Source organism: Spermophilus citellus (assembly GCF_964194105.1).
Source record: "Spermophilus citellus genome assembly, chromosome: 9".
Taxonomy (NCBI): domain Eukaryota; kingdom Metazoa; phylum Chordata; class Mammalia; order Rodentia; family Sciuridae; genus Spermophilus; species Spermophilus citellus.
Genome location: NC_138191.1, coordinates 4,810,842 through 4,837,649, shown reverse-complemented (window position 1 = coordinate 4,837,649; position 26,808 = coordinate 4,810,842). Strand labels below are relative to the sequence as shown.

At 50.0% G+C, this 26,808-nt stretch overlaps 2 protein-coding genes across 3 annotated transcripts; one reads left to right on the top strand and one right to left on the bottom strand.

Moving 5' to 3' along the window:
• Positions 1–818: 818 nt before the first annotated feature.
• PGLYRP4 (peptidoglycan recognition protein 4) lies at positions 819–12,146 on the top strand (the record flags this gene model as incomplete). 2 transcript variants are annotated; one of them, XM_081305786.1, is made up of 8 exons in its annotated part: positions 819–867; positions 2,295–2,399; positions 3,034–3,235; positions 4,684–4,802; positions 6,076–6,228; positions 6,963–7,161; positions 9,989–10,107; positions 11,690–12,146. In XM_081305786.1, 8 exons carry the CDS (start codon positions 819–821, stop codon positions 11,866–11,868), a joined length of 1,125 nt encoding a protein of 374 aa, XP_081161912.1. In that variant the 3' UTR covers positions 11,869–12,146. The 2 variants fall into 2 exon arrangements, with proteins under 2 accessions (XP_081161912.1, XP_081161911.1); XM_081305785.1 differs by having other exon boundaries at positions 2,295–2,402.
• A 4,530-nt stretch (positions 12,147–16,676) lies between these two features.
• LOC308655683 (protein S100-A9-like) lies at positions 16,677–19,365 on the bottom strand. The gene is made up of 3 exons (XM_081305792.1): positions 19,230–19,365; positions 18,792–18,952; positions 16,677–16,985 (listed from the first exon to the last, which is right to left on the bottom strand). Exons 2-3 carry the CDS (start codon positions 18,939–18,941, stop codon positions 16,791–16,793), a joined length of 345 nt encoding a protein of 114 aa, XP_081161918.1. The 5' UTR covers positions 18,942–18,952; positions 19,230–19,365; the 3' UTR covers positions 16,677–16,790.
• Positions 19,366–26,808: the final 7,443 nt, after the last annotated feature.

Here is a 26,808-nt window from a genome sequence, read left to right as displayed (position 1 = left end):
AGCCAGCTCTGCGTGCGTCTCAGAGCTCTGTCTTTCCTTAGGGATCCCAGGCTTTCCCGTCCTCTCCGGGAAGCCGGAGCCGCAGGGCGCCATTCCCAGGGAAGGAGCGCCCTCTAGTGCTGGGGAGAGGGAAGGCTGGAGGAGGGGACCTGCCTGGGGCCAAGTCTGGAGCAGAAGGAGCTGCCAGCCAAGGAGGAGCCAGCGGACTGCACCCTGACCTGCTGGGCGAGGGCAGCGCAGGGTTTTGTAGGTATGGCTGAGTCTGAGTGTTTCTTCTGCAGAGTCCCGCTCCAGGAGAGGGGGCTGGACTCCACCAAATGGAGAGTTAAGATCAGATTTCCTCTCCCTAGAACTGGGATCCTCCCTTCCCCCAACTCCTGTATCTCCCTCCTTGGTTCTGTCCCCAACTGGAAGGTCATCCTCACAGTGGACTCATCTAGGAGAGTTTAGATTTCTTGGTTGGACCCTTTTGGGGTCTCGTTGCCCTTGTCTGTAGAAATGGGGGTTAACCTTACGGAGATGGTGAGCATTAAATAAGACTCGTGTGCAAGTGTCCAACAGGCCCTGCACTCAGTGGATATTCCATAAAATCGAGTCGCCATGACAACACCCTTGTCCCTTTCCTCTGGCAAGTAGGAGCCTCAGGAGGCCCACAGTGTGGCAGGGAGTCAGACGGGGGACGGTGTAGTCTGGGGGTGCTCCATCTGTAGAGTGAGCGTCGTAGTCACGTTAACTGTCAGTGTCTCTCCCAGGCCTGCCGCTTGCCTAAGGGCTGCTAAAGATAACGGTTCCCATCCATGTGCTGGGCCCCTGTAAGGATGCTGCCCTGGCTTCTCGTCTTCTCTGTTCTGGGTCTCCAGTCCTGTGGTAAGTTTTCTTTCTCTGGTAAGTTTTCTTTTCTCTGAGAGCATCTTTCCAAAATCTTGTACTAGGAATTCCCTGGGTTGAAAGAATAGCTTTATACTTAGAGCGTGGAACTTGGACTCTTTCGACCTGGGTTTGAGTCCCTGCTCTGCTTTCAATAATGATTTTAAATCAGATATGCAGTTAACTCTTAATTTTCCAATCTGAAAATTGAGGTAAGGTCACCAACCTCGTCAACTTATTGGAGAATCAAATGAGATAACACACACAGAAGGACTGAGCACCTGGAGAGTAAAAGCAAATAAACTGGAACGATGTATTATCATGATGTTATTCAGAGTCCGACTTGAGTTAGGTTTTTGTATGTCAAAAAAAATGTTCCTTGGAAAGAACAAAATTTTTAAAAGCAGGGGTAAAAAAACCCCAATCAACCACAAAAGAAGAAAAAGAAAAAATTATTTGGGAATATCACTCACTAGATGTAAGTTGATGCCCTGATGCTCTGTGCCCAAACCACTGCTGTCTGTCCTTCATGGACCATGGAGCCTGGGTTAGCACCTGCCCTCCAGTCACTCAGGCACTGGCCTGCTTCATGCAAGTAATCCTGTATTGTTTCCCCGAAGACTCTTTCTCATGTTTCCATTAGCTAAAATTCACACACAAGAGGATTTTGTGGTTTGGAGGTGCCCAAATGCATTTCCAAGTTGTTTTTGTGACTTGTGTGTGTACATGCCACTCATGAGGATAGGCTGATATTTCTGACTCCCTGCCCATAACCATTAAGTCTCATGCCGGGGTGTGGGGACAGGCGACTCAATCAATCAGGGTCACTCTAAGTGAATTTGGGCTGACTAAATAAAGACACAGACACAGAATGTTCCTTTTTCTTTGAGTTCAGTGACCGCTCCTCAGCCACAGCTCCCACAAGGGGGGCAAGGCAGGCAAGAAAGAGAGGAGCACGGCTGGAACCCAGGTTTTATTAGTGGGGGGAGCTAATCCATGGAACACTTTATCCAAAAAAGGGCAAAGGGTAGGGTTACAACAAACAGTGGGTGTAACTCAACCCCACTGGGTGACGCCCACTCCCAGCTGCACCTTTCTTATCTGAGTTGAGGTCCAATCGCATTGCAGTGGGTGCGGTCCCAGCTCAGTACCTCTTGACTCAGGACTTAAAGGTGGGTACCCAGCTGCTGTCCAGAGCGGCTCCTAACACCAGGGATTCACCTCGAGGGGGTGTTGGAGAAAGCCGTGCCTCCTTCTGCTAGGGGAGGTGGTCCTCTGGTTAGTTGAGAGGGATTTCTTGGAGGTGGCTTGGGCATTTGGGGAGGCCAAGGGGCCGTGGAGAGGGGTTGGCTCCTTCTGGTCAGAGCCTGTGCCACTGAGAGGCCTGGTATCTGTAGTTTGATGCGCAACGGAACCTTCTTTTGCAGCTGTTTCCTCCTGGGACAAAGCACACACAACACAGGTGTCGGAGGGTCTGCAGGCCTTGTTTGGCAACATCTCCCAGCTCATTGAAAAAGGCAAACTCGGTCTTGGTGGTGAGGAATCTTGGGGACTGACTGGGGTTTCTCAGGTGGCTGGCAATGTTTCTCAGGTCCGCACAGCCACGTGACACCACGTGACATGGGATGGGGCGAATGGAACCCCGGAGAGAGTACCACTGGCCGGCCACTTCACGGATTGCCCTGGGTCCTTGGGATACAGGGTCAACGCCAGGTGGTGATAGAAACCCTGACCTCGGGGAGGAGATGGGGGTGGGAGACCCAGCCCTGCCTAGAAGGAGCCTCAGGGCCCAGGAGGAGATGCAGCCCTCTCTGGTGCTGCTCAGGACCCTCCAGGGAAAGTGGGTGAGACAGAGCTGCTCCCTGCAGCAGGGGCCTGGGCAGAGCAGGGAAGGAGCTGGGAGGTAGTGTCTCATTGTGGTTGAGGATGTGCTGGGGTGGGGCAGCAAAGCATCCAGGCTCCCTGGCTGGATCAGACTCTGCCTCAGGGGTGGGATGCAGATGGCACGAGCTGGGGAGGGTGTACCTGCCTGCTGAGGGCTTCCTCCTACCGTTCTTCCCCCACCACGGGGCAGATGCGGCCCAGACGTGCACATGCAGCCCAGGTCGCTAATGGGCGACCACAGGGCGGGAGGCACCGAGTGATATCCCACGGTTCCTTCCACAGATGTCTTCACCATGGTCTCTCGCAAGGAATGGGGGGCAGAAGCTCTTGGCTGCAGCTCTCAACTAATCATGCCTGTGGATGTCCTCGTCACACATCATGTCCCTGGGCTGGAGTGCCACGACCAGGCGCTTTGCAGTCAGAGGCTGCGGGAACTGCAGGCCTATCATGTCCACAGCCACAGTTGGTGTGACGTGGCCTACAAGTAAGAGCCGGGGCCGGGTCTCGAGGCACAGGGCCAACCCTGCTCTGCGGGGCTGCTTCTCCGGGTCCTTCTGTTTTAGTCAGCTCTTGGTTCCTGCCACCAAAATACCCCACATGAACAACTTAGAGGAGGAAAAGTTTTGTCCAGGGCTTGTGGTTTCAGGGTCCGTGGGTGACTGACTCCATTGTTCTGAGACCAAGGTGCAGCAATACCTCAGGGGAGAAGGGCCCAGCAGAGGGGAGCTGCTCAGCTCACGGCAGGGTCAGATGACAGAGAGGGGGAGAGGGTCACAGGGAGATGAACCCTTCCAGGCACTCCCCCATGGGGGAATCCTTCTGTCCGAACCATCACACATTCACGTTCATTTCCCTCGTTGTCTAGGCTGTAGTTATGGAGGTTTTATAGTGAATACAATGTTTCAAACCCTCATGAAATCCAAGTCCTTTAGAGTTTTCCACCAAGTCCCTCCCCCTGGGATTCCCCCAAAGAAAATAAGGACAACCAACCTTCCTACCCCGGCCAAGCTTGGTTTCCCCGGCACATCACAGGTCACAGACGATGTCCTGTCCCTGAGTGCCTCTGCTCCCTAACAGCTCTGAGCTTGTCCCCTCCTGCCCAGGGAGGAAGGGGGGAGTCTCTTGGAAACACTTGTCCCATCTTTTGCTCTAAGACCTATTTAGAAGACTCACATCTGACTTTGGCCACTTACGGACAGTCCCTGAGCATGGTGATGGCTTCTCTCGGTGTCCAACATACTTCAGGCTTTCCCAAGGTCCTGGGCGGTGAGGGGAGAGAGGAGCTGATGAGCTCTCCCTTGGCCCCCGGCCCTTCTGAAGGACGGTTATAAAATATGCATCCGCAGTTCCTCAGAAGGACACGGGTGATGTGGGTGGTGGCAAGCAGGGTGGCCCCTGCCAAGCCAGCCCAGTGTCTCCTTCCTGTCTCACTCTCCTTACTCCCTCCCTCTGGCTTCTGGGATCACTTCCGAATACACCGTCTGCTTCCATGTTCCATGTCCTTGTTCAGGTACCAGGTATATGCAGGACTGTGACCCTGCAGGGAGAAATCAGGTGAAGAGTTTGTGTAACAGTTACATGGGCACCGTGCATTTTGGAGGAGGGAGGAGAGCCTTGTTTGAGCTAGCGTGGTGTGGTTGGGTCGATGCTAATTACTGTGAAGACCGGGGACCCCTCCTCCTCTGAGTGCACGGGATGATTTATGTTCAGCTCCAGGTCTGAGCAGGGGATGGGGCAGGGAGGGAGTGCTGCAGCAGGTCAGAATGTTAAGGGCTAGGAGGAGTGACCTGGTCTTCCACAGTTTGGGAAGAACCGCGTGAGCTCCTGTTAGTGAACATGGTCAAGCCCTTGTCCATCTGGAGCCTGGTACGTGGTTCCTCTCTTAGGGTGGGTCACAGCGGCAGCCGCTCAACCTTGTTCCCTTGCTGACAGCTTCCTGGTCGGGGACGATGGCAGGGTGTATGAAGGTGTTGGTTGGAACGTCCAAGGCTCGCACACCCAAGGCTACGGCAACATTTCCCTGGGCGTCGCCTTCTTCGGCACCAAGGAAGGTAATGACCGCCCCCACGAGCCCTCTCCAGAGTCCTTGGCACTCAACACGGCCTGTCTCAACACCATGCAGCCTTCCCTGACTTCTCCAAAGATCCCACCCGGAATTCGGTCTCCCTTGACCTCCCTGTCATGGCTTTGTGAGGACGCTTCTCCACCTGCTCTGACGTCTCTCAGTCTCCATGGCAGCCCCTCTTCTTCTAGCCATCTGGTAGCAAGAGCTGCTCATGAGTTTTCCCTCTGCAGTTCCCCTGCTCTTCTGGAAATAGCTGGGCTTCCTCTGTCACCTCTGAGTGAATGACTATCTCGTCTTCCTCTGATGTCAACTTTCTGTAGCTGCAGACTGTACCCCCAGATTCCTGCCTGACACTGCCTCCTTCCATCTGTCACTCCCGGATTTTCCATACATGGTTTAAACATGACTCAGAGGTCCCCGATCTCTGACTCCACTTTCTTCTAGCCTATTGCTCCATATGCCATGCCGTTGGCCTTAACCTTGGAACCTACATTGTCCGGGGCCATATTCCCCTGAGTTTGTGCACCCCTTCCTGTTAACCAAGATCTTGAATACCTACTCGTCCGTTTGCCTCCCCAACTCTCTCTGAGGTTGTCCAGGTGGATTTCACAGTTTCTGTTACCACAGGGTCAGCCTGAGTTTCAGAGAAGTAGATAACTCACAGAGACACAGCCGTGAGTAGAGGAATCAGCACGTGAGTCTGGATCCTCCACGGCCAACTCCGGGGTGGGGCGTTTCCAGCCTGCCAGAGACTCACCGGGTCAGCAGTTTGGTTTACTAATTGATTAGTTGATGTATTTCTTTATAGATTTGGATGACTACTGGTTGCCTCTTGTTGGCTTGGGATTTTTGAACGCGTTACTTTTTACAGCCTCAAGTTCCTCTACGTGAATCATGGGCTTAATACTAGCTTCTGCCTCAGAGGTTTGTGGTGAGGATTCAATGGGCGAATGTGGGCAGAGTCTGGCTCGTGCCTGCCAGGGCCCTACTGATGGGGGACCCTGGCCTGAGCTGGCCAGCGCTGTCGAGTGGTCGCTGCCTCTGTGTTCTCTCATGAATGGAGGGAGTCGACAGAGGAGTCCTGGCAGGTCACTGGGAAAGGGCTTCATCCTGGGCCACAGAGAACTGTGTCCTGGCAGACCCTGGCCTCTCAGGCCTGGGGAGGAGCCTGCTGGGCAGGGCTTGGCCGGTGTCCCTTCTCTATTCAGTCCCCTGAAGCTCAGGTCAGACTGAGAGTCCCCACCATTGCTCTCTTCCAGGCCTCAGCCCCAGCCCTGCCGCCCTGTCAGCCATGAAGGACCTAGTCTCTTATGCTGTGCAGAAGGGACACCTGTCACCTAGGTACACCCAGCCACTTCTTGTGAGGGGCGAGAACTGCCTGGCTTCTCCCCCAAAGGCAAGGCTGAGGCACGGTGAGACCTTCGGCCCTTCTCGGCTCCATCCAGGGCGGCTCCTCACTGGACTCGGGGGTGACTTCCCACCAGCCTCTCCTCAGATTCCTCTTGAAACTTTGGGGCTGGCAGACCTTGAGAGGGACCCTCCAGGGCACCCCTTTCCCCCTCAGATTCCTAGAATGGCAGAGCCTTGGCATTATGCCTGGGGTTATATCTGTGCACTTGTTTCTTGATAGACATTTACTGAACACCTACTAGACCCTCAGGATAGACGAAATATTAAAATCCCTGATCTCGAGACGCTTCCATCTACAGGGCAGAGAAGGACAGCAAATAAACCAGTAAAACACTTGGCATGTTATATGGTAAAAAATGCTAGGGATGGGGGGGGGAAGAGTACAGAAAGGGATAGGGTGTTTTAACACCTATTTATATATTCATATGCTTACATACAAAGACATTTCTGAATACAGGTGGGGCATACCTATAAATCTAGTGATTTGAGAGGCTGAGGCTGGAGGATGGCAAGTGTGAGGCCAGCCTCAGCAACTTCGTGAAACCCTGTCTCCAGATTAAAAGCTAAAAAGGGCTAAGGATGTAGCTCAGTGGTGAAGTGCACCTGGGTTCTACCCCCAGCACCAGCCCCCTCCCGGAAAAGTAGAACAACACTAGTGCTGGGGAGACTTAGGGCACCACTTATATGGATTTTAAAGGAAGAGTTTAATGACCATCATGTTTTTGCCCTGCCATAGCTTGCCCTAGCATTGTCCCTCGGTCTGCTTGGGGGGCCAGGGAGACCTACTGTCCCAAGATGACCCTTCCTGCCAAGTACGTGGTCATCCTCCACACTGCTGGGAGGACCTGCGGTGTGTCTGACGAGTGCCGCCTGCTGGTGCGAGACCTCCAGTCCCTCTTCATGGACAGACGCCACGCCTGTGACGTGGGGTATAAGTAAGTGGGCCCCAGCACGGGGGCTTCTTATCCGGTTTCTGGGGGCAGAATCTGAGCCTCTGAAGGGAAGGGGAGGGCAGTAGGGTCTCCTGAGTTCTCACCCTGTGAAAGACCCTCTAGGCTGGCCTCATGGATTCCCCTCCAGTCCTGGGAGGGTCTTATTTAGGAGTTATCTAAGGGGGTGTTCGTGGCCCTGGGCAAGTTCTTAAGACACGTGCCTCTCTCAAAGGTAGCATATGGGCATGACGGCTGCCCAGACTGTTGAAATACCACCGGGGAGGCTCCTGTGTGCCGGGGGAATCTTTAGCCAAGACGATCTCAGGTGGTGACCTTTTCATGGAATGCTTCCCTCTGCTCAGTGGCTTAGGCTCCGTCCCTCAGTGCGGCCACATCTAGAAGCTGTTCCCACTCAGGACACAGTGCCATCCTCTGCAGCCAGCCTGTGGGCCTACTGCGAGAGAGTCTTCCCTGTATGAAGGAGAGGGAGGGGCTGCCAAGGCCTGGCACACACTGACCGAACGGGAGACCAAACCAGTCCTCCCTCCCTTCCTTCTTTTTTTCTCCTCATTAAGCGTAGCCCAAATGGGGCTCAAAATTCCGTGCCGGTTTTGGTCAGGTTGTTTCCATGTAGAGTGCCGATTTTAAAAACTTGTCCCTTAATACTGGCACACAGGAACCAAATGGTCCACAAAACAGGTAGAGGTGTCTCGAGGATGCGTTCAGAGCTTGCACATAAGACATTTGGGGGCTGCACACCGTCTCACGTCCCGTCAGATACAATCACATGAAGTCTCAGGACAGGCCACAGCTAGCCCAGTACCTATTCGTACACATTAATAAAGGGAACCCCCACTTCTGGGGACATTCACAGCTTAGCAAAGTGGAGCTGGATGTTAGAAGCCCAAGCTGGGCACCTTTGCATAGGATGTGGCCTGTGGAGCCCTGGGCGGGGCCTGTCTTAGATGAATTTGCCATGGTTCCATGTGGGCTTCTGGGCTGACTGAACCTCTGTTCTGTTTCCATTTTAGTAATAACCCTTTCAAGAGAGAATATAATGCTTTTTCAAACACCTGTCATTTATCAGGACCTTCTAAGTGCTTTGTTAGGTCCTGCCATGGAGGACTGATGTCCCCCTTAGTGACACTGGGATGTCTGAATATTGACTATGAATTTGGAAATCCTGAACAGGGACATGACAGAGATTGAGGAGGGGTCTTTCCCCTTTTCTACTCAGATTCCTCAATGCTGTTGCCTGTCTTTTGACTTCTGACGTTTTATTGTGTCCCTTCTATTATACTATATGACTGTCATTTTGTCACCTTGGAAGGGCCTGGAGTCAGGATAGACACTCGCTTTTCACATGAGATAGCCCTAGGCTGTGCTCTGGGGATGCTGTTTGGACGGAACAGAGACACCTTCTTGCCTTTATGGAGCTAGTACTTTAGGGAGGGAGAAAAAGAGTTGAACAAGTGAAGCCTCAGTGAGGTGCCGTAGGTGGCTGAAGGAGGGAGTCACACACGAGCAGGGACCTAAAGACCCAGTGGGAACCAATCAGAGGAGGAAGAACATTTCAGATAGAGGAAGGGACTTCTATGGAAAGGCTTGGAGTCCAGCCCGAGAAGAGTCCCTTTGAGAAGCTGAGAGGTGTTTCTCGTGAGCACATAGATGCTAAAGAGGGGTGTGGGGGGAACAGGGGCCATGTCCTGAAGACCTTGTGACTTGAGCTGGGGAGCTTGGACTTGGTGCCAAGGACCAAAAGCAGGATTTTAACATGACCTGCAACGTATTTTCAAAAGGCCACTCTAGCTGTGGCTCCAGGAATGGATCTGAAGAGTGCAACACTGGAGATAGCCAGGTCTGAGGGCTGTGTAGCCATCCAGGCAAGATGATATGGCGGCACAGCTAGGGTGATGGCCTCTGTCACGGAGAGAAGTGGAAGAGGTGATGGCGAATGACTGGGTGCAGGGGCAGGGGAGTGGCGGGAGGCACTGCACACAAGCGTGGGTTGAGCGAGTGGGTGGGCTGAGGACTGTGTTTGTGCCCATGACCAGTGGGCAGTGGGTGGCAGCACAGGAAGGAGCAGACGGGAGGAAGTGGGTCCAGTCGTGAACTTGTGGACTTTCATGGATCGTAAAGGAGCCAAGGAAGTGGGTGTGTTGAGGGAGAAGAGGCTTAAAGAGCAGGACCCCGAGGAGCCCCTGAGGAAGGCCACAGGAATCTGAGGGGCAGAGAGGGGGCAGCCAGGGGAGAAAGCTGGGAGGGTGTGGTGTGGGGGAAGCCACGGAAAAGAATGTTTGGAGAAGGTGAGAGGGTCGACCGATCCAGTGTGCGAAGAGGCCAAGCCAGGTGAGCCTAGAGACGGGCGCGTGTCCTCCGTGGGGAGGAGGCTGTGGGCCAGCTTGGAGAAAGTCGTGTTATTGGCGAGGTGGGGGAAAGGCAGGCACGGAAAGCTGTCTTTCCAATTTCCTCATTGACAGGAGCTCCTCGAGTCAGGAGTGATGTGCTGGGGCCGGATGGGCACGGGCCAGCTCAGAGGACTGATGGTCAGAGATTCAGGAATTTTCTGAGCCAGCTGCTAAATAGCTGGTAGCCTAAAATCAGCTAGGGTGGGAGTTTTCTTCCCCAGAAATCTACAAATGCTATAAATCAGGGTCCTCCCAACCCCAAGCTGATTTAAGGACTCCCTCTGACTTGTTTCTGTGACCCAGTGCTTAGAATTTAATATAATATCTGGTGAGGAGAGACATGAGTGACCTAGAATGACGGTGAGAAGCCATCCCAGAGTGCCTGTCTCCCATGCCCATCTCCACCCCCTCGTGTCCTGTAGCTTCCTCGTGGGCCAGGATGGTGCCGTTTATGAAGGGGTCGGCTGGAATGTTCAAGGCTCCCGAACCCCTGGCTACAATGACATCGCCTTGGCCATCTCGTTCATGGGCACCTTTACAGGTAAGTGGATGCTCTGGGCAGTGGTGGTCATCGTATGGTATCTTAGGGAGAAGGTCTGGGCGTGGGTGACAAAGACATCAGACTCAGGCACTGTCTAAATGACTGCACGTGTGGAGCTTCAAATCTGACATTTAACTAGGCTGAGTGTGGCCAGAGGTAACCCTCAGATGGAACTCACCTCCTGCTCACGCAGCCAGATCTCTCTCTTCCAACCCCTAAGGGACACATGGAGCCATCTTTGTGCATACTGGTAGCTCATCTTAGCAGACACGTCATTTCTTGGTTGTCATGGCAGCAAGTGGCACCCCTTCACCTGATATGTGCATTGAGACTGCACGCTGGATACAGTGAATATCGTCACGGACCAGAGCCCTTGACTAGAGTGTTTTTTTTTCTTTTCAATATTCAGGTGCTTTTTGTTGAATCCCTGGAGAGAGGAGGCTATGTCACTGGGGACGGTTCAGGCTGAGACAGAAATGGGAATTGGGGGCAGGAGTGACCCAGGACTGTGCCTGGAAATGGGGCTGACATGAGGTCAGGAGAGGTGAAGAAGGAGGAAGCAAATCTCTGGGTAAAACACAGATTCCTGGTCTTGGTGATTCTGACGTGTCACATCAGATAATTTTCTGTCGTGGCACTGTCCTGGGTCTACAGGTCCTGGGCCTTAGGATGCTTAGCAGTATTCTTGGCTTCCATCAAATGGAGGATAACAGTATCTTCCCATTCTTAATTTTGACAACCAAACTGTCTCCAGACCTTGCCACGTGTTCCCTGGGGGAGGTAAATTTTCCCCTGTAAGATAGACTTTTGCAGTGGAAGAAGGCTTTGCATATTCTCAGGAGAATGAGTTTCTTACCCCAGACTCAGCCTTTTGATTTGGGAAAACTTTGGCCCTGAGGCACTGAAGTCTAGACCTGGTTTCCTCTCTGTCCTTTGAATGGCTAACTATAAGGGTTCTGTGTTCAGGATTGGGGTCCCTGATAGCTTCATGACTGTGGATGGTTGGTGGCTGAGGAAGTTTCTGTGCAAAGGCACAGAATGCTAGGAAACCCTGGCTGCTGTGGCAATGCCCTGCATGGAGAGGCTCTGCCTTAGAGTCTTATCAGCCTTGACCTTGGTCTCAGACACTGAGCTCCTGGGAATAAAGGAACTCTCTTGTTAGACCACCACAGTGTTTCACCAAGCTCCGCTGGGCCTGAACCTGTCCACAGAACAGTAACTTTAACCATGGACTCTCTTGAGAGCTGCACAACGCTCCTCACATTGCACATTGCAACTGTAGTGTGTAAGTGAGGAAGAAGCTGCACAGTGTTGCTAACTCTGTAACCTACCCAGTGACACAGTGAACAATGTGTACTTCTGATGCCAGTGACTTTGTGCAACCTATTGATACAAATAAAGCTGGCAGCTGGCACAAGGGGCTTCTGCCCCTGCCCCTTGCTTCTGTCTCCTTTTTGTTTCTGTGACAGCTGACAGCAGTGGCCCGTACTAGCTTGGTGGTGGTGGTTGGCTCTAGGGGTGTGTCCTGCCCTGGACAGGGCGCCCTGGAATTCCTATGACCAACGGACCACTGTGTTTGCAGGTACTGCGCCCAATGCCTCTGCGCTGGAGGTGGCCAAGGACCTGATCCAGTGTGCCGTGGTCAAGGGGTACCTGGCCGCCAACTACCTGCTGGTGGGCCACAGTGATGTGGCCAATACTCTGTCCCCGGGACAGGCTTTGTACAACATCATCAAGACTTGGCCTCACTTCAAACACTGAGGGAGGCCCCAGCTCCTGAGGCTGCTCAACCTGCTGCTGGGACTCTGTCCTCACCTCCCACCCATCTGTGTCTCCCTCCCCTCCAAGTCCCACCTTGCCTCCCTTTCGCAGGTTGGGGTGATACAGTCCTCTCCTAATACTGTCCTGCAGCATCCTGTAGGTTGGGCCCTCACGGTGCTCCACATCTGGGCCCTGCTTCCCCTCTCTTCACCTTCTTCATCCCTGGGCACCACCTGCTCAGCCAGAAGAGATGATGGGCTGGTCCTCTGCCTGGTGCGCCTTCCCCTGAGGTCTGCCTGGAAGCTGCCAGCCCTCACCCATTGCCAGGCCTGTGCGCCCACTCCTTCCCTCTGCTCACACGTTGACTTGTACAGACTCGGGTGCAGCTGTTATTAAAGGGCTTCATTATCAGAGTGGTTTCTGTTCTCCAAGGGAAGGAGCTGAGATTTACTGTCCCTTTGCCTTGTGTCAGTTCCTTATCCACGTCTGGGATTCAGTAGGTGCCTTAGGTGTTTGTTGAAGAAATGGATGAAAGAGTGGACGGGTTCCTGGTCACCTGGCCAATTTGCTCCATCATCTCCTCTTGGGGAAGCCCTCTGGGATCGTGCCTGGTCCACCAGTATTCTCTCTTAGTCTGAGGCTCTGAGCTGGCTCTGGGGGCTTTTCTGAACTGAGTGCTATGTCTTTAGAGTCCCATGTCCCTGTCTCTCCAAAGCACCCTGAGGGAAGGGACTGTGTGCTCCTTCACAGGCAGAGAGGAGCTGGGACCCACACACTCCCCAGTGCCTGCGGCCTGCCTGTGCCTGGCTGGCCCCGCTGAGTGCTGGGCAGAGCGAGGACCCAGAGCCCTGGCGCTCTCAGCCCTCCCTGGACTCTTCAACTTACTTATTGGAAGCACATGAAACATTTTCCGTAGACATGAATAAAAGGAATAAAATATGTGGTTTGTCTAAAATATTTTTAGGTCTTCGTATTTTGTCTTGTTCTCTTGTGTTTCTGTTGCTCTTATAACAGAAATAAATGCCGGAGCTCTCATAATTTTAAAGCAGATATCTTGTGCTTTTCTAAGTGCTCAAAGGACCTCCCTGTCTGCCATTAGCCCTCAGGCTGTCTGTGTCAGGAGTGTGAGAATTGCCTCCTGTTTCCCCGGGGCAGAGTAGCCACAGAGATGCTGTCTCTTCTCTTCTCACCTGACAGTGGGATGAGGCTCTGGAGGGAACCTTCCCCAGGGTCCTGCCCACCTCAGTCCTTCCCCTGAGCAGGTGAAGGGCAGGAGAAGGTATCTGTGTCCTTCCTTGCCCTCTGCTGAGGATGTGACTAGGAAGTGAACAAAAGGGGAGAGACAGGGTCTCAGAAATGATGACCTGAAACAGGGGCTGTCCAGACTTCCAGGTCTCCACTCTTCTGTTATCGGAGCCAAGGATTTTTCAGTCTTTCCTTGCTTGTTTGGGAGGAAATTGAGCCTCTCTTATGGTTTGGATGATCTGAAATTCCCCCAAAGCTCAAGTGTTGAAGGCTGGATCCTCAAGACAGCAACATCCAGAGTGGGACTTTGCAAAGGGAAGTGAGTGATCAAGAGGACTCCAACTTCATCAGTGGATTAATCCATTTGATGGATTAGTAAAACCAGTGGACTACTGGAATGCGGTGGAAACTGTAGGCAGGTATAAGGTTGTTTGCAAGAAGTGGTCACTGGGCACATGCCCTTGGGGACTATCTGTTGTCTCTGCCCCCCCCGCCCCCCAGCCTTTCCTGTTACCTGGTTGCCATGAGATGAGCAGCTCTCCTCCACCATCCCCTTTCCCTGTGATGTTCAACTGTATGAAGGAGAGGTGAAGGGAGGCACCTGACCCGGACAGAGGGCAGGCAAGGACACCCATGATGAAGGATGAATGGGTAGTTGAGTCTGGGTCTCTACGGTCTTTTGGGTTGTCAGAGATTAATAAAGATTTGTACATCTTCCATCAGTGATTTTCAAAAGCATAGTATTTTCTTCAAGTGAAGATTTACATGGACTCAGATTGAAAATGGTACATTTGGTTTAGATCCAGAGAGGGGAAGCCAACAACTCAGTTAAGATCACGCAGCAGTGACACATACCTGCAGTTTCAGCAACTCAGGAGGTAGTGTAATGCCAGATTTGTGGGACCCCGATAGACCTCCAGGAGCTGAATCCGATGCAATCACACAAGAGTCTTTATTGCAAGCTCGAGCCTGGACTCACAACCGTTCCCGACTCAGCGGTCCCAGGGAGTGAGTCTCGGTCCTTTGTTCAGTGAGATTTTATAGGTTTTGGGGGGATACTCTATGCGTCACAACATCACACAGCAAATCATTCCATATCACGGGAAAGTCAAACAACAACTCTTAACATTGATGAGCACATTCACTGGTGGGAACAAGTTGGGGAGGGGTGATTGGTTAGTACAAGAGGGGGATTCTTTTGAACTGATTGGTTTAGGCCACGAGGGGTGTATCTGCTGAACTATATGTTCATAAACTACCTGGGGGTCATCTGGCATCCCAGGTATTTCCCTGTCTCATGATGATTGGTGGCTGCTAGGGGGTTGCTATGGTCCCTCACCTAGCCTGACTGAGTCAGGGACACCTGGTGCAGCAGATCTCTCCTGTTATTTGCAGACAAACAACTCAGCAGGGGGGGTATGTGCCTAGGAGTGCTCTGTGGGTTTTTTCAAGGACAAGGGTCACGCCCCCTTCCTTAGGACAGGCCTTGAGGTAGCAGCTGCTGTTATTTATTTATTTTCAAAAATGGAGTCACATCAATTTCTCAGTAGGAGGATCACAAGTTTGGGGTCAGCTGGGAATTTAGCAAGACCCTGTCTCAAAAAAAAAAAAAAAAACTTTCAAAAGATCTTGAGATATAGCTCAGAGGTAGAACACTCCTGGATGCAATCCCCAGGAACACACACATACACACACACACACACACACACACACAAATTGCCCACTAAGTTAGGTGACACACATTACACTCAAGTCCTAATGTACCCCTCTGAATTTGTTACTGCTTTGATAAAACACCTTCTGTGGCTATTTTTCTGTAATATAATAAAATAGATATATCTCAGTGTGACCATAAGATTTTCCACAATCTGGTCCAAATTTACTTCTGTTTATACACCCAGATCAATGAGCATTTTTCTGTTCTCCAACCCCCCTATGTGTCTCTGTACCTTCAGAGATCTGTTCCCACCATTCCCTTGAATACTGATTCTCTCCCCATTTCTACCTGTCAAGTGGTTCCCTCATTTCTCTCTGATAGCTAATGAAACTGGCAAAGAGAGGTTAATGAATATGTGTGCTGTCATCTACAGTCACACAGCTTTTGAGGGTTAGTGCCAAGGTGGGGTTGTTATCTAGGTATATCTGACTTCAAATCTTCAGGGAATTATACTGTGGCATGCTCTCCCCAGATTTCAAATTCCTTCTTAAATGTTGTGACCAGAAGTGAATACAATACCCCAAGGCCCCTGACTCAGACAGAACTCAGTGGAGACCTCATTTCTCTTACAGCAGTCTACACTAAGTATATACAGTGATGTATGTGAAAATGCTTTGTAAATGATGGATCTCTCAATTGATTATTATAATAATTACGAGGCTAAAGAGTGAATGACCTATTTTGACAACTATTTGCTCCTAATTACTATCATTGATCCAACAATTGCAGAAAGTAGATCTTCTAATAATATGCTTAAAAAAATTTTTTTTAGTTGAAGATGTACACATACCTTTATTTTACTTATTTATTTTCATGTGGTGCTGAGGATCAAACCCAGTGCCTCACTCATTCTAGGCAAACATTCTACCACTGAGCTACAACCCCAGCCCCTAAAAATAAGTTTCATAAATCCAGGGAACACAAAGGCTCTCTGCAGAACCCTTTTGGGCTGTGGTTTTTGCAAGGCCCACACCAGCTGGTTGTGATCTGGGATTTTAGGAGCAGAGGTCAGGGAGATGAAAGAGAAGTCACTTGGACGTCCCTAAGGTGGGCACTTGGGTCTGGAGGGCGCAGGTTTTGCAGAGAGGAGTACATCGCACTGGCCCAAGCTCCCAGCCCAGATGATCTGCGGACTCAGAGTTCAAGCTCTCCCTGGTACTTCTGAAGGTTTTACTGCAGAACCCAGCCTGGCGCTCATGTCTTCTGCTGGGCAGGCGGGGGCCTTGTCACTCCACCGTCCTGCTGGGGCTGGGGTAGGCATGGGCTAACTCCCATGCCCACCCACTGAGCACCCCGCCCCCTAACCCCACATTTAGGATACTAGGCCTATTAGGAGAAATCCAACTGCTGTCTTGGATCCAGAAACGAGTTGGTACATAATCATCCCCATTTGTCCTTGTTCCCACTGCCCAAGTGTCTTTTTCCCAGATGTGGCATCGTCTAGGCCTCTTTCTGGGAGACTTCAGAGGGATAGAGTTCTAATATAGAGAGATGACCATCTGGACAGTGACAGGCCAGGCGGGGCTGGGAGGGGGTAAGGGAGTGTGTGGCACATTAAGGGACCGGGATTAGCCTGCTTTTGCTTTCTGCAGGCTGTGTTGACAGGCAGGACAGGATGATGGGACCTGAACAGGAGGGTCTGATGTCAGGGAGGAAGACATGGTCAGGTAGGTGAACCCAAGAGGTTCAGAACAGAGCCACGTGTTGCTGGTTCTCATTTTGTTCTGACCCGATGGAGGGCGGAGCTGCAGACACGGGTGGGCTGTCCACCCCTCCTGATCCCCTAATCCCTCAGAGTCCCGGGAAGGACAACTTGGGAAGGTGGCAGAAGCAGCAGGCGGAGTCCTTGCATGGTGAAAGACTTTATTTCCCCTTGACCTCATGGTCACAGCCAAGGCAGTGGGACCCATCATTCCCTGTGGCCCTGGCTGGCCAGATGCAGGGTGGCGTGGCCTCCCGATTAGCAGGACCCCCCAAGGCCTGGCCCGTGGCTGTGACCTTCCGTATTGGAGGCGTTCTTGTGCATCTCCTCGTGGGAGGCATGGGTCAGCTTTGCTGTCAGCATGATGAACTCTTCAAAGCTCAGCTCCTTGTCCTGGTTGGTGTCCAGGTCCTCCAAGATGTGATTTATGACCTTCTTATTCTTATTCTGTTTCTGTGGGTGTGGGAGAGAGGGCAGTAAGCGCTGGGTATGGCCAGGGTGGGGGGACCCAGGAGCACAGTGAATGGCCAGATAGCAGATGAGCAGGGAAGGTTGGCCCCCATTAAAGACACTTCAAGATGACCATTGACTGGGTGCCCCGGGGGGGGGGGCAGACACTAAGCCTGTGCTAAACACTTTCTATTTGGTTCCCCAGACCTGCCCTCCAACTTGAGGACCCTGGCCCTCTATTTTACAGAAGAAGGTCCCACAGTTTGCAAGTCTAGACATATCCCCTCATTTGATCTTTTTAACAACTTGAACAGGTAGAAATCACTTCTCCCTAGGAAGACTCAAGTCTTAGAGAGGCTTAGCCGTCCCGGGGTCGAGCAGGCCTGGAAGCCCAAAGGTGGAGAAGCAGATTCAGGTCTGACTTGGGCCCGTCGCGCCCTGTTCTCTTTACTCCCCTCAGTCCGCGTCCCCTCCTTAGAGGTCGCCAGTAAGTGAAGCTCATCCAGCCTCACATTCGGGGGAGGCACTTAGGAAAGCAAAAGCTGCTGTGAGGTCCTGGGCGGGGCAGAGCTGTGGAGGGGCTCTGCTGGCCTCACAGGGTAAGACAGAGCATGCCAGGAGGATGGGGGCGAGGTGACGAGGTCCAGGTGAGCCAAAGAGAACCAGCTGCCCGCTCTGCCATTCTCTGGCTGGGACCCCTCTGCTCAGCCTTCTCCTGGACTCTGATGGCCCATCTTGTAGGTCCCCTTCTTAGCCTACCACTTTGCTTCTGGCAGGGGACCCTGGGGAGGGGGACGGAGAGCATGTGGGTGTCCCACAGAGGAGAACGTCGCCCACATGGCCTCCTGGTGCCCTGTCTACCTCATCCAGCCTGAGACCCTCACCTGCAGGGAGTTGTCACTGTCCCTCAGACCTCCCATGGTGGCCATTCTCCATCTTACCAGAGGGGGATGGGGACTTACCCCAGGACGGCTGGCCCTGGGAACAGGATTGGGCCTGGGACCCACGGGTTCTACGTCCTTCTTAGTCTAGGCCTCCGTTTTCCCCATTTCCCCAGATTTATAAAGGAAACAAAAAGAGTGTGGGACTGAATCCTTCCTTTTCCTGGAAATCGTTTTCAGAACGGGGAAACACATTCCACGCGTGCTCTGTACGTGCCTGTGCTGCGCTGGGTTCTCCACGTGCTCCTCATTTCTCAATTTTCTTCCCTGGACGGGTGGGATTGGAAAAGCCCTCTGGGTCCACCCCACATTCCCAGCTCAGTCTTAGAGTGCCTCAGCTTCCTGCGGAGTGCGGAGTGTAGGTGCTTCCCTTCCCAACACCCGGGGCTCAGCTCGGGTGTCACCTGAAGAGGCTCTTCTTGTTCTGATCCCCTCTGCCCTACCAACCCAGACCACCACCCTATTTGTTATCTCCCAGGCACTTAGAGGGGTTGTTCATTTGTTGTGTGTCTCCCACCACAGGGCTTCACACACAGCACATGTCCAACCACACAATTTCTCGACTCTTTCAGTGCTGCCTAGCTTTGAGCATCTCTCGTGCCTCTGGGTAGAAGAAGCTAGTATTCTCCCTTTCTCTCTCTTGGTATGAGTTGAACCCAGGGTGCTCTACCACTGTCTTATACCTCAGCCCTTTATATTTCTTATTTTGAGGCAGGGTCTTGCTGAGTTGCCTAGGTTGGCCTCAATTTTGAGATCCTCCTGCCTCAGCCTCCTGAGTAGCTGGGATTCCAGACAAGTTCCCGGCTACAGCTTTCTCCTTAATTGCCGCAGACAGCACCTGCTCCTCTCTCTTTGACCAAGGCCCTACCTTGAGGAAGTTTGGCAGCTCTTTCTTCACCAGCTGTTTGAATTCCTTCTGGTTCAGGGTGTCTGGTTTACCTGACCTTACTGAGTACTGGTGAAAGACGTTGATCACCGTCTCTATGTTGCGTTCCATCTGTGACAATTCGCAAGCCATCTTCTTGCACTCTGTCGGAATAATGGAGAAGCAAGGATTGGGACATTTAGAAGAAAGAACAGGCTGCCAGGCTGCCTTGATTGTCCTCTGGCCACGGGCAGGAAGGAAGGGAGGGGGAAAAGCAGTTGGGCACAGAACACCCAAGAAATGTGAAGGATGCTAGAAAGTATCCAGGGCCAGACCCAGGAGGGCTTCCAGGAGGAGAGTTTGGAAGAAGGTTGGGTGAGAGGAGAAGAGAAAGAACTGGAAGGCAAGCTTCTGCCAGTGCGCCGTGAGTAGCTCACTCACCAAAGCCCAGGATCCTACAGAGCCTCTGACAGGGAGGTGCTGGCTTGGCATTTATAGGCAGCTCCCGGCCAGCGCTCTCTGGGCAGGATTGCTTCACAGGCCATCAGTTTGGCAAGCCTCCAGGAAGGGGGCTGGGCAGGACAGGAAATGTTCACATAGTTCCTTTGCCTTTTTTTTTTTTTTTTATGAAATTGCCAGCCCTGGGCCTGGAACTGGTTTGGGAGGAGGCTGGTGAGTTCAGTCCCCTCAACCCCAACCCCCCTCTCTCCCTGAGCAAGCCACCAGCCTGCCACTCCTCTGGCCCCTCTCACATCCCACCTCTGTGACAGCTAGAAGTCCTCTGAGGACCGTGGTGCCGACCCCTTCTGCCCCCCCCCTTTAGTCCCTGTGCTTGCCGGGCTCTGTGGGGAGGAGGGTCTGGCATGAGTTCTTAGACTTGGAGAGTGGGGGTTAGGATTAGAGAGATTCTTAGAGGCGATTGACCCTGTTGCATTGCAGATGAAGGACCCCAGAGAGGGACCCCAGCAAGGTCACAGAGCTGGCTGGTGACGTGGTAGGACTTGGCCTCGGACATCTTGGTTCCTGGCTAAGGGCAATGGCAGGTATACGTCCTTCTTACAGTCAGAGTGCGAGGTCTTCAGGGCCTGCCTCTTCTAAATCCCACTCCTCATTGGGTCCACACCCTCCAGGAACTTACGACCTAGAAGATGGCTATTGTATGTCGCTCCTGGTGGGCAAGGCGGACCCCTCTCCTGCGGCCACCTTCATCTGTATCTCCCACCACCCCCAGAGCAAACTGATATGGCTTAGCCCTCTGCACAAGGTCCCATGGGGCGTGGGCTCGGTCTCTCCTGGCCAGTTTCCCCTCCACTGTGGGCACGCGAGGCCCACCTCGCTCCTTGCCACAGCTCGATGGTGTAAAGGTAAAATTTCTAAGCTGCAAAAGTCTGAGTTAAAGTGTAAAAGACTAGGGCATTGTAAAGCTTCTAGATTACAAGGCCTGGGCTAAAAGGTAAAAGCCTATTGTTACAATTCCCCTGCTATCCCCGGAACCTGTAATCTCTGTAAAGTTGTTAGGACAATGCGGGAGCTGCTCAGTAAATATCTCCATTGATTCCCTGGTTGTTTAATAGCTAAGGGCTCCAGGTAACATGGCACGTAGGCATCCAGGCCCCAGGACCAATCAGTTTGAATGTGTACCCCACTTAGAAGTGACCAATCACCCCTGCCCAAACTGTTCCCGCCAATGAATGGACTAATCATGTATCAGAGTTGTTGTTCAATTTCCCCGCGCCTCATGATGATTTGTTCTGATGTATGCAAAGCCCCCCACCCTCTCCAAAAAGTGTACTTAAGCTCTGCTTGACCTCTGCTCTGGGCTCTGGGCTGCTCTCCCTTCTTGAGTGAGCACGGAGCCCTAGCGCGCTGGAACGGATCCCCAATAAATCCCCCTTGCCATTGCATGGAGCTAGTCTTGTGTGGTCTCTTTCTCCGATGCTTCGCCGGACCCTTACATTTGGTGCGTTGGCCGGGAACTGCGCATCGCCGGACAGGGAGACCTAACGAACTGCTTCGGGGGTAAGTAAGGCGCCTTTCTCTCTCTTTCTCTCTCTCTCCTCTCCTTCTTCTCCTTTTCTCCCCCTTGTTCTTCTTTCGCAATTGCTCAGGTGCGATCGCTCAGGTTTGGTCTCTGGCGGCTCAATGGTGGGCGTAAGTCCCCAAAGGGCATAATCTCTCAGAGCCTTGGGTGGGGTTGGCAGTGTGTGTGTGTGTGGCTGTCAGTGGAGAGCGTAAGCTCCCCCTGGAGGTGACTGGCAGACGTGCCTCAGGAGTCACAAGCCACCCCTTCGAAGGACGCTTTGGAGGGTTCGGGGGACATGAGTGCTCCCCGTCAGGTAGAGGGGCGGATGAACCCTCATCGGTGTATTTTGTTGCCAACCCGTCTGGTTTTGCCGGCAACTCTTTCTGTTGAATTCACTGTCTGTCTTTAATTTTTGCCTCTGAATTTGTGTTAAACGTTTACTGTGTGTCAGTGTTTGCGTCACGTTTGTATTGTCTCTCGGCGCTTCAGAGTGGCCCACCCTCGGAGTTGATATTGTCTTTCAGCCGGGCCGCATGGCCATCTAGATTATGGCTTCTAACCTTTCAGGACCTCTGGGAATCTCCTGCTGTATGGGTGGGGTCCGCGCAGTCTGCCGGGAGGATTCCACCCGCGGTATGGCGGATCTGTCCTGTCCTTGTTCCTCCTGGCCCCTCCATCCATCTGTCCTCTCCGCCCGTGGCCGTCTCCCCTCCCGGGGGTGGGGGGAATGCTCCCGCAGGTTTGGGGGATGGGTGGACGGAATCGGGGGTGAGGTCCGCGGGGAACCGCCCCTCCTCCCCCTCCTCTGCCGGCAACCAGTTGCCACTGGGCGAATTCGCACCACAGTAGAGCGGGCGGAGTTGGCGGGGGATTCCCCCCGCCTTCCGTCCTCCCGGAGAGCAAAAAAAGGCGGCTCGGGGGCACCCGGCCCTCTTCCCCCCCCCCCTTGTGTGGGGTAGAAGGGACGGGGTCCCCAAACCCCCTGAGTGTTACAGCCCTCCCTGGCTGCAGTGATCACCAAATCCCGGGCCGAAGAAGCGAACGGGTCTTCCTAGAGTCGGGCTGCTTGGCTTGAATGCAAATAGAGATGCCTGCTGGGGATTTAACAACTTTGACATCTCCCTTTGACTTTTCTCAAAGCCCTGTCCTCGTTATTAAATTGGTGTTAATTGGCTTTAGAGATGGGAACCAAATTTTCAGTCACAAATTTTAACACTCCCAAGGAGACTTCTAAGGAGTCTCCACTCAGTTTTCTTGGGGAAGCCCAGCACTCGAAACAACTGTAAGCAGAGGATGAGCTTTTTGGGAGCTGGCTACTAAAAAAGTTAGGAAAAAAAAGAGCCTAGTGCCTAAGGTCAAACCAAACTGGAGGAGCTGATCCTGTGGGTGAAAGATAAGATTAAGGGACTCCCAGCAGCTGCCAGAGCCATTTAGCTCTGGGGAGTTCCCTGGGTCCTTATCTGCATCTTAAGGATTACACCACCTCTGTTTACTTAAAAAGAAGGGACACTGAATGCAGTAAAGCCAGTCACACTGAGACCCTTGATTTTATACCTATAGTTGCCCCTACGTGAAAATATCTGGTCCACTCGTGGGAAAGTCTATGGTGCCACTGATGGGAGTCATAATTAAATGAAAGTTCAAAACTTGGAGGGATATATTCTTATCTGGTTGTCTGATTGTTTCTTAAAGATAAACTAGGTTACATGTGTGTCTAAAAAATAATTTCTTATTGTAACAATCTGGTATCTGAATGGGTTTCTAAAGCATTGCACTATCTTGCAGTTAAAAGTTGGGGTTAAGCAATTGTTTAGTTTGATTTCAGATAGTTCTAAAGAGTTTCAATTTTGAACTGGGCAGCCTAAGGAGATTTCACTAGGTATACAGTGCATTGATTTGGGCAAGGATAGTAAATTATGATATGATATCTGTTTCCCTCAGCGTGTAAGATTCAGGGAAGAAAAACGTGTTAAATTAAAACGTTGGTCTGGCTCATTAAAATAACATTAAATAATTAAATAACAACAGTCTTGGAAATTCTCAAAGCTTAATTTCAGATATACATGGTAGTGTGTGGGCAAATTTAATGTAACTTAATGCTACTTTAGGAACTTCAGAACAAGGAAAGTGGCTTAGAGGTCCTAAAGAAATTTCTTCTGATCATAGAGATCCTATTTCCAGTTTTATGTGAGCATGTTTTTCTAGTGTAAAAAGATATAAAATTTTGGGAATTGCTTCTTAAATTTGTATCATAATTTTCAACATCCAAACCTGGAAATATGACTTATGGCTAAAATGCCTCAGGCCTAAAGTGTCTGCTCAAAATAGCAGTTTTTCCCCGCTCCTTCCAGACCTTAGTCAGGGCTTAAGCTGATATGCAAACAGAAGCAGCTTGGAGCTCAGGCCCAAGGAAAAAAAAAGGGTAAAGGTGTCTTTTACCTGAACTCAAACTAGATTAAACCAAAGAGTAAATTGTATGGCATTTACTAATTACTGGCCGGTCAATTTTTTCTAGGACTTTTGCCTTTTCTTAGATTCTATGTGTTTTTTTTGAGCTCATGATTTTTATCCTACAGACAAGTAAATGTTTTTCTGATAAGTTCTATTTTTGATCAACTGGAGTTTTTTTAAACATTGCAATGAGATTTCACCTGAGAAAGCTGCGATGCCTTTTGTGTTATGTGTTACTCTTGTTAGGTGTTGTATGTCGGTATGTCTGTGTGTGTGTACGTCCATATATCCTGCAGTGATATGATAAATAACAGATGAGGAGCGCTCATAAAAAAATTAAAAATGGATCCAAATATCTTTGATTCACGTGATTCAAATGGCTCAATTTAAATTGGGTAAACAGATGAAAGTAAAGAGGTCTTGGATTAAGCTTATAAGTTTTTCTAGGTGTTCAAAAAGGCCCTAATAAAATGTTGATGTCTATGAAATAATCTGCTTAAATTCAAAAGTTTACAAGTAATGTTTCAAAATGTGAACAGAAAGAGGTTAACAGGTGAAAAAGAGAAACTAGAAGGTTCTAGATATGGATTTAATAGAGGGAAAGTGTGTTTCTGGTTAAGAGTTTAAGTAATTAAGAGGGTTCAAGTAAGTGATGAAAAAGGTCTGTGCAAGTTGGTTATAAGTGTAAGTTTTTGAGCAAGTAATCTTAAAGACATTAAACAGCTGGTTAAACAAGTGCTGTTGTTTTAGAGAATTGTGGTGTGTTATTTCTTTAAAAGCTAAACTTGGTTAATATAAAAACATCAATGTAATTATGGTGTTATTAATGTGTTCATATCTTTCAGGTATACAAGTCTGTGAGGTAGAAGCTTCAAAAGAACATTATATCAAGCTGGTGTTCTAAAGTTGTATGGTAATTTTAGGCTTAAAAAAAACATGTTGGAAATTTATTTATTATTTGTGTTCTATAACTGGACTTGTTATCAGTAAGATATGTAAAGTTCTATGCTGCCTTCTACACTGAGATACAATTTAAATGTATTTTTAAGTCAATGAGAGCCTAATCTGGGTGAAAGTTTTATTGTAAAACACAGAAATACTTTGCTACTTTCCAACAAGAGGTTAGAAGCTTCCAGCCTTCCTTTAATTCATGTTTTAGATGTGATATTATGTTGTGTTAGCTAATATTCATGTGAACTTGAGCAACAATTTATGTAGGCTTTGTAAAATGATGTCTAAAAAACAAAGATCAGCTTTAGAACTATAGTATTTAAGATTTATGAAGAGCCCCACCTTACTTGAGATAAGGCTCTATGTCTCATCTCACTGCATGTGAAAGTGACTATGAAAGAAGTAGGCCAGATTTCAGTGCATTTAAAGTTGTGCCCAAAAGTTGGTTTTTGTCATGATTGCCAGGATACCAAACAGGGGATGTACTCTGCCAAAAATTCTAGATAGCTATTACATAGACTAAATATGTTTTTACCCTAGTTAGTTTTGTTTTGTAGTTTGCCTATAGATGGTTTAAGAATTGCCTGTTAATGTTTTAAAGAGGTACTGCTTAAAGAACTCACAACCTGGGTTAATTTAAGATAATGAGTTATAGGGAGTTGCCACCTACAGGATAGAGAGATAGACATTAAAGTTCAGTACCCTTAATATAAGGCTGTTGACTTATTTGCTAGATGTTTAAGATTAAGTCTTAAAATTAAAAATTTGGCTCTTGCCCTCTGAGTCAGTCTGAATCAGGGAATAGGGAACTTTTTCAAAGGGCTCTGCAACTCTAGGCCACATAACTTCCCGAGCAGGGAGATTAATGAGACCAGTGGAGGGCAGAAGGCCAATCAGTGCATTTGCTGTAAAGAGGAGGGTCATCAGAGAAGGGAGACATCCCTGATGCTTCTGAGGGAAGCCACATGGTCAAGCAAGGCCTGGACCCATCCTAGCGCAAATGGCACTAGCAGAACTGAGAAGCTGCTGTGAAGTTCCCGAGGACTCCCAGGAGACTCAGCTGACTGTTAACAATAGGTAGAAACATAAGTCAGTTTGACTTGCTTCATCTTAAACACTTAGCAAAGACAGTCAAAGCCAAAGCACAACTGTTCCTGGACATCTTAAATGATAATAGTTAAATGTAACTTCCATAAATAAGTAGACTAGAGGCTACAAAAGAGATTCTTAGACAGAAATGCCTGATAACTGTCAAAGGGACTGCTAGAGTAGTTTTAGTCTAAGGCCACACCTTCTGTGGCTATTTTTCTGTAATATAATAAAATAGATATATCTCAGTGTGACCATAAGATTTTCCACAATCTGGTCCAAATTTACTTCTGTTTATACACCCAGATCAATGAGCATTTTTCTGTTCTCCAACCCCCCTATGTGTCTCTGTACCTTCAGAGATCTGTTCCCACCATTCCCTTGAATACTGATTCTCTCCCCATTTCTACCTGTCAAGTGGTTCCCTCATTTCTCTCTGATAGCTAATGAAACTGGCAAAGAGAGGTTAATGAATATGTGTGCTGTCATCTACAGTCACACAGCTTTTGAGGGTTAGTGCCAAGGTGGGGCTGTTATCTAGGTATATCTGACTTCAAATCTTCAGGGAATTATACTGTGGCATGCTCTCCCCAGATTTCAAATTCCTTCTTAAATGTTGTGACCAGAAGTGAATACAATACCCCAAGGCCCCTGACTCAGACAGAACTCAGTGGAGACCTCATTTCTCTTACAGCAGTCTGCACTAAGTATATACAGTGATGTATGTGAAAATGCTTTGTAAATGATGGATCTCTCAATTGATTATTATAATAATTACGAGGCTAAAGAGTGAATGACCTATTTTGACAACTATTTGCTCCTAATTACTATCATTGATCCAACAATGGCAGAAAGTTAGATCTTCTAATAATATGCTTAAAAAAATTTTTTTTTAGTTGAAGATGGACACATACCTTTATTTTACTTATTTATTTTTATGTGGTGCTGAGGATCAAACCCAGTGCCTCACTCATTCTAGGCAAACATTCTACCACTGAGCTACAACCCCAGCCCCTAAAAATAAGTTTCATAAATCCAGGGAACACAAAGGCTCTCTGCAGGACCCTGTTTGTCAAGGTGTGTGTCGGGGGCCACTCTGCTAGTACATGCATTGAGGCAGCTGTCTTGACTGTGTTTCTGGTGGTGTGTCGTGGTCACGGGTGGGAGCCATTGAAGTTTCTTCAGATGGGTTATTCAATCATAAAATGAAGCAAAGCAAAACAGAGGTTTATATGCCTACAAGCTAATCATCACTTTGCTTCTCTTCCCAGGAGAGAAAGTGAATCTGTGTCTCTTTCCATCTCTACATCCTGATGGGAACTTTTCTCTGTCTAGATAGCAATCAATGGCCTTTGAAACATGGTTTCATCCTCCCCTAAACACTAGGATGCAGGAGGGTGTTGTTACATCAGATACACAGATGATTGTCCCAGGGTCTTATCCTTTAGCTCTGCAGGATCAGAGACTTCTGGCTGAAAGTGTTCACTAGACCCTGGGAATCAGAGC

Excerpts from the sequence above, each read along its gene's own strand:
- LOC308655683 (XM_081305792.1), bottom strand. The coding sequence starts at position 18,941 with ATGGCTTGCGAATTGTCACAGATGGAACGCAACATAGAGACGGTGATC. Across the intron at positions 16,986-18,791 it reads AGCTGCCAAACTTCCTCAAG|AAACAGAATAAGAATAAGAA; the intron begins GTAGGGCCTTGG and ends CCACACCCACAG.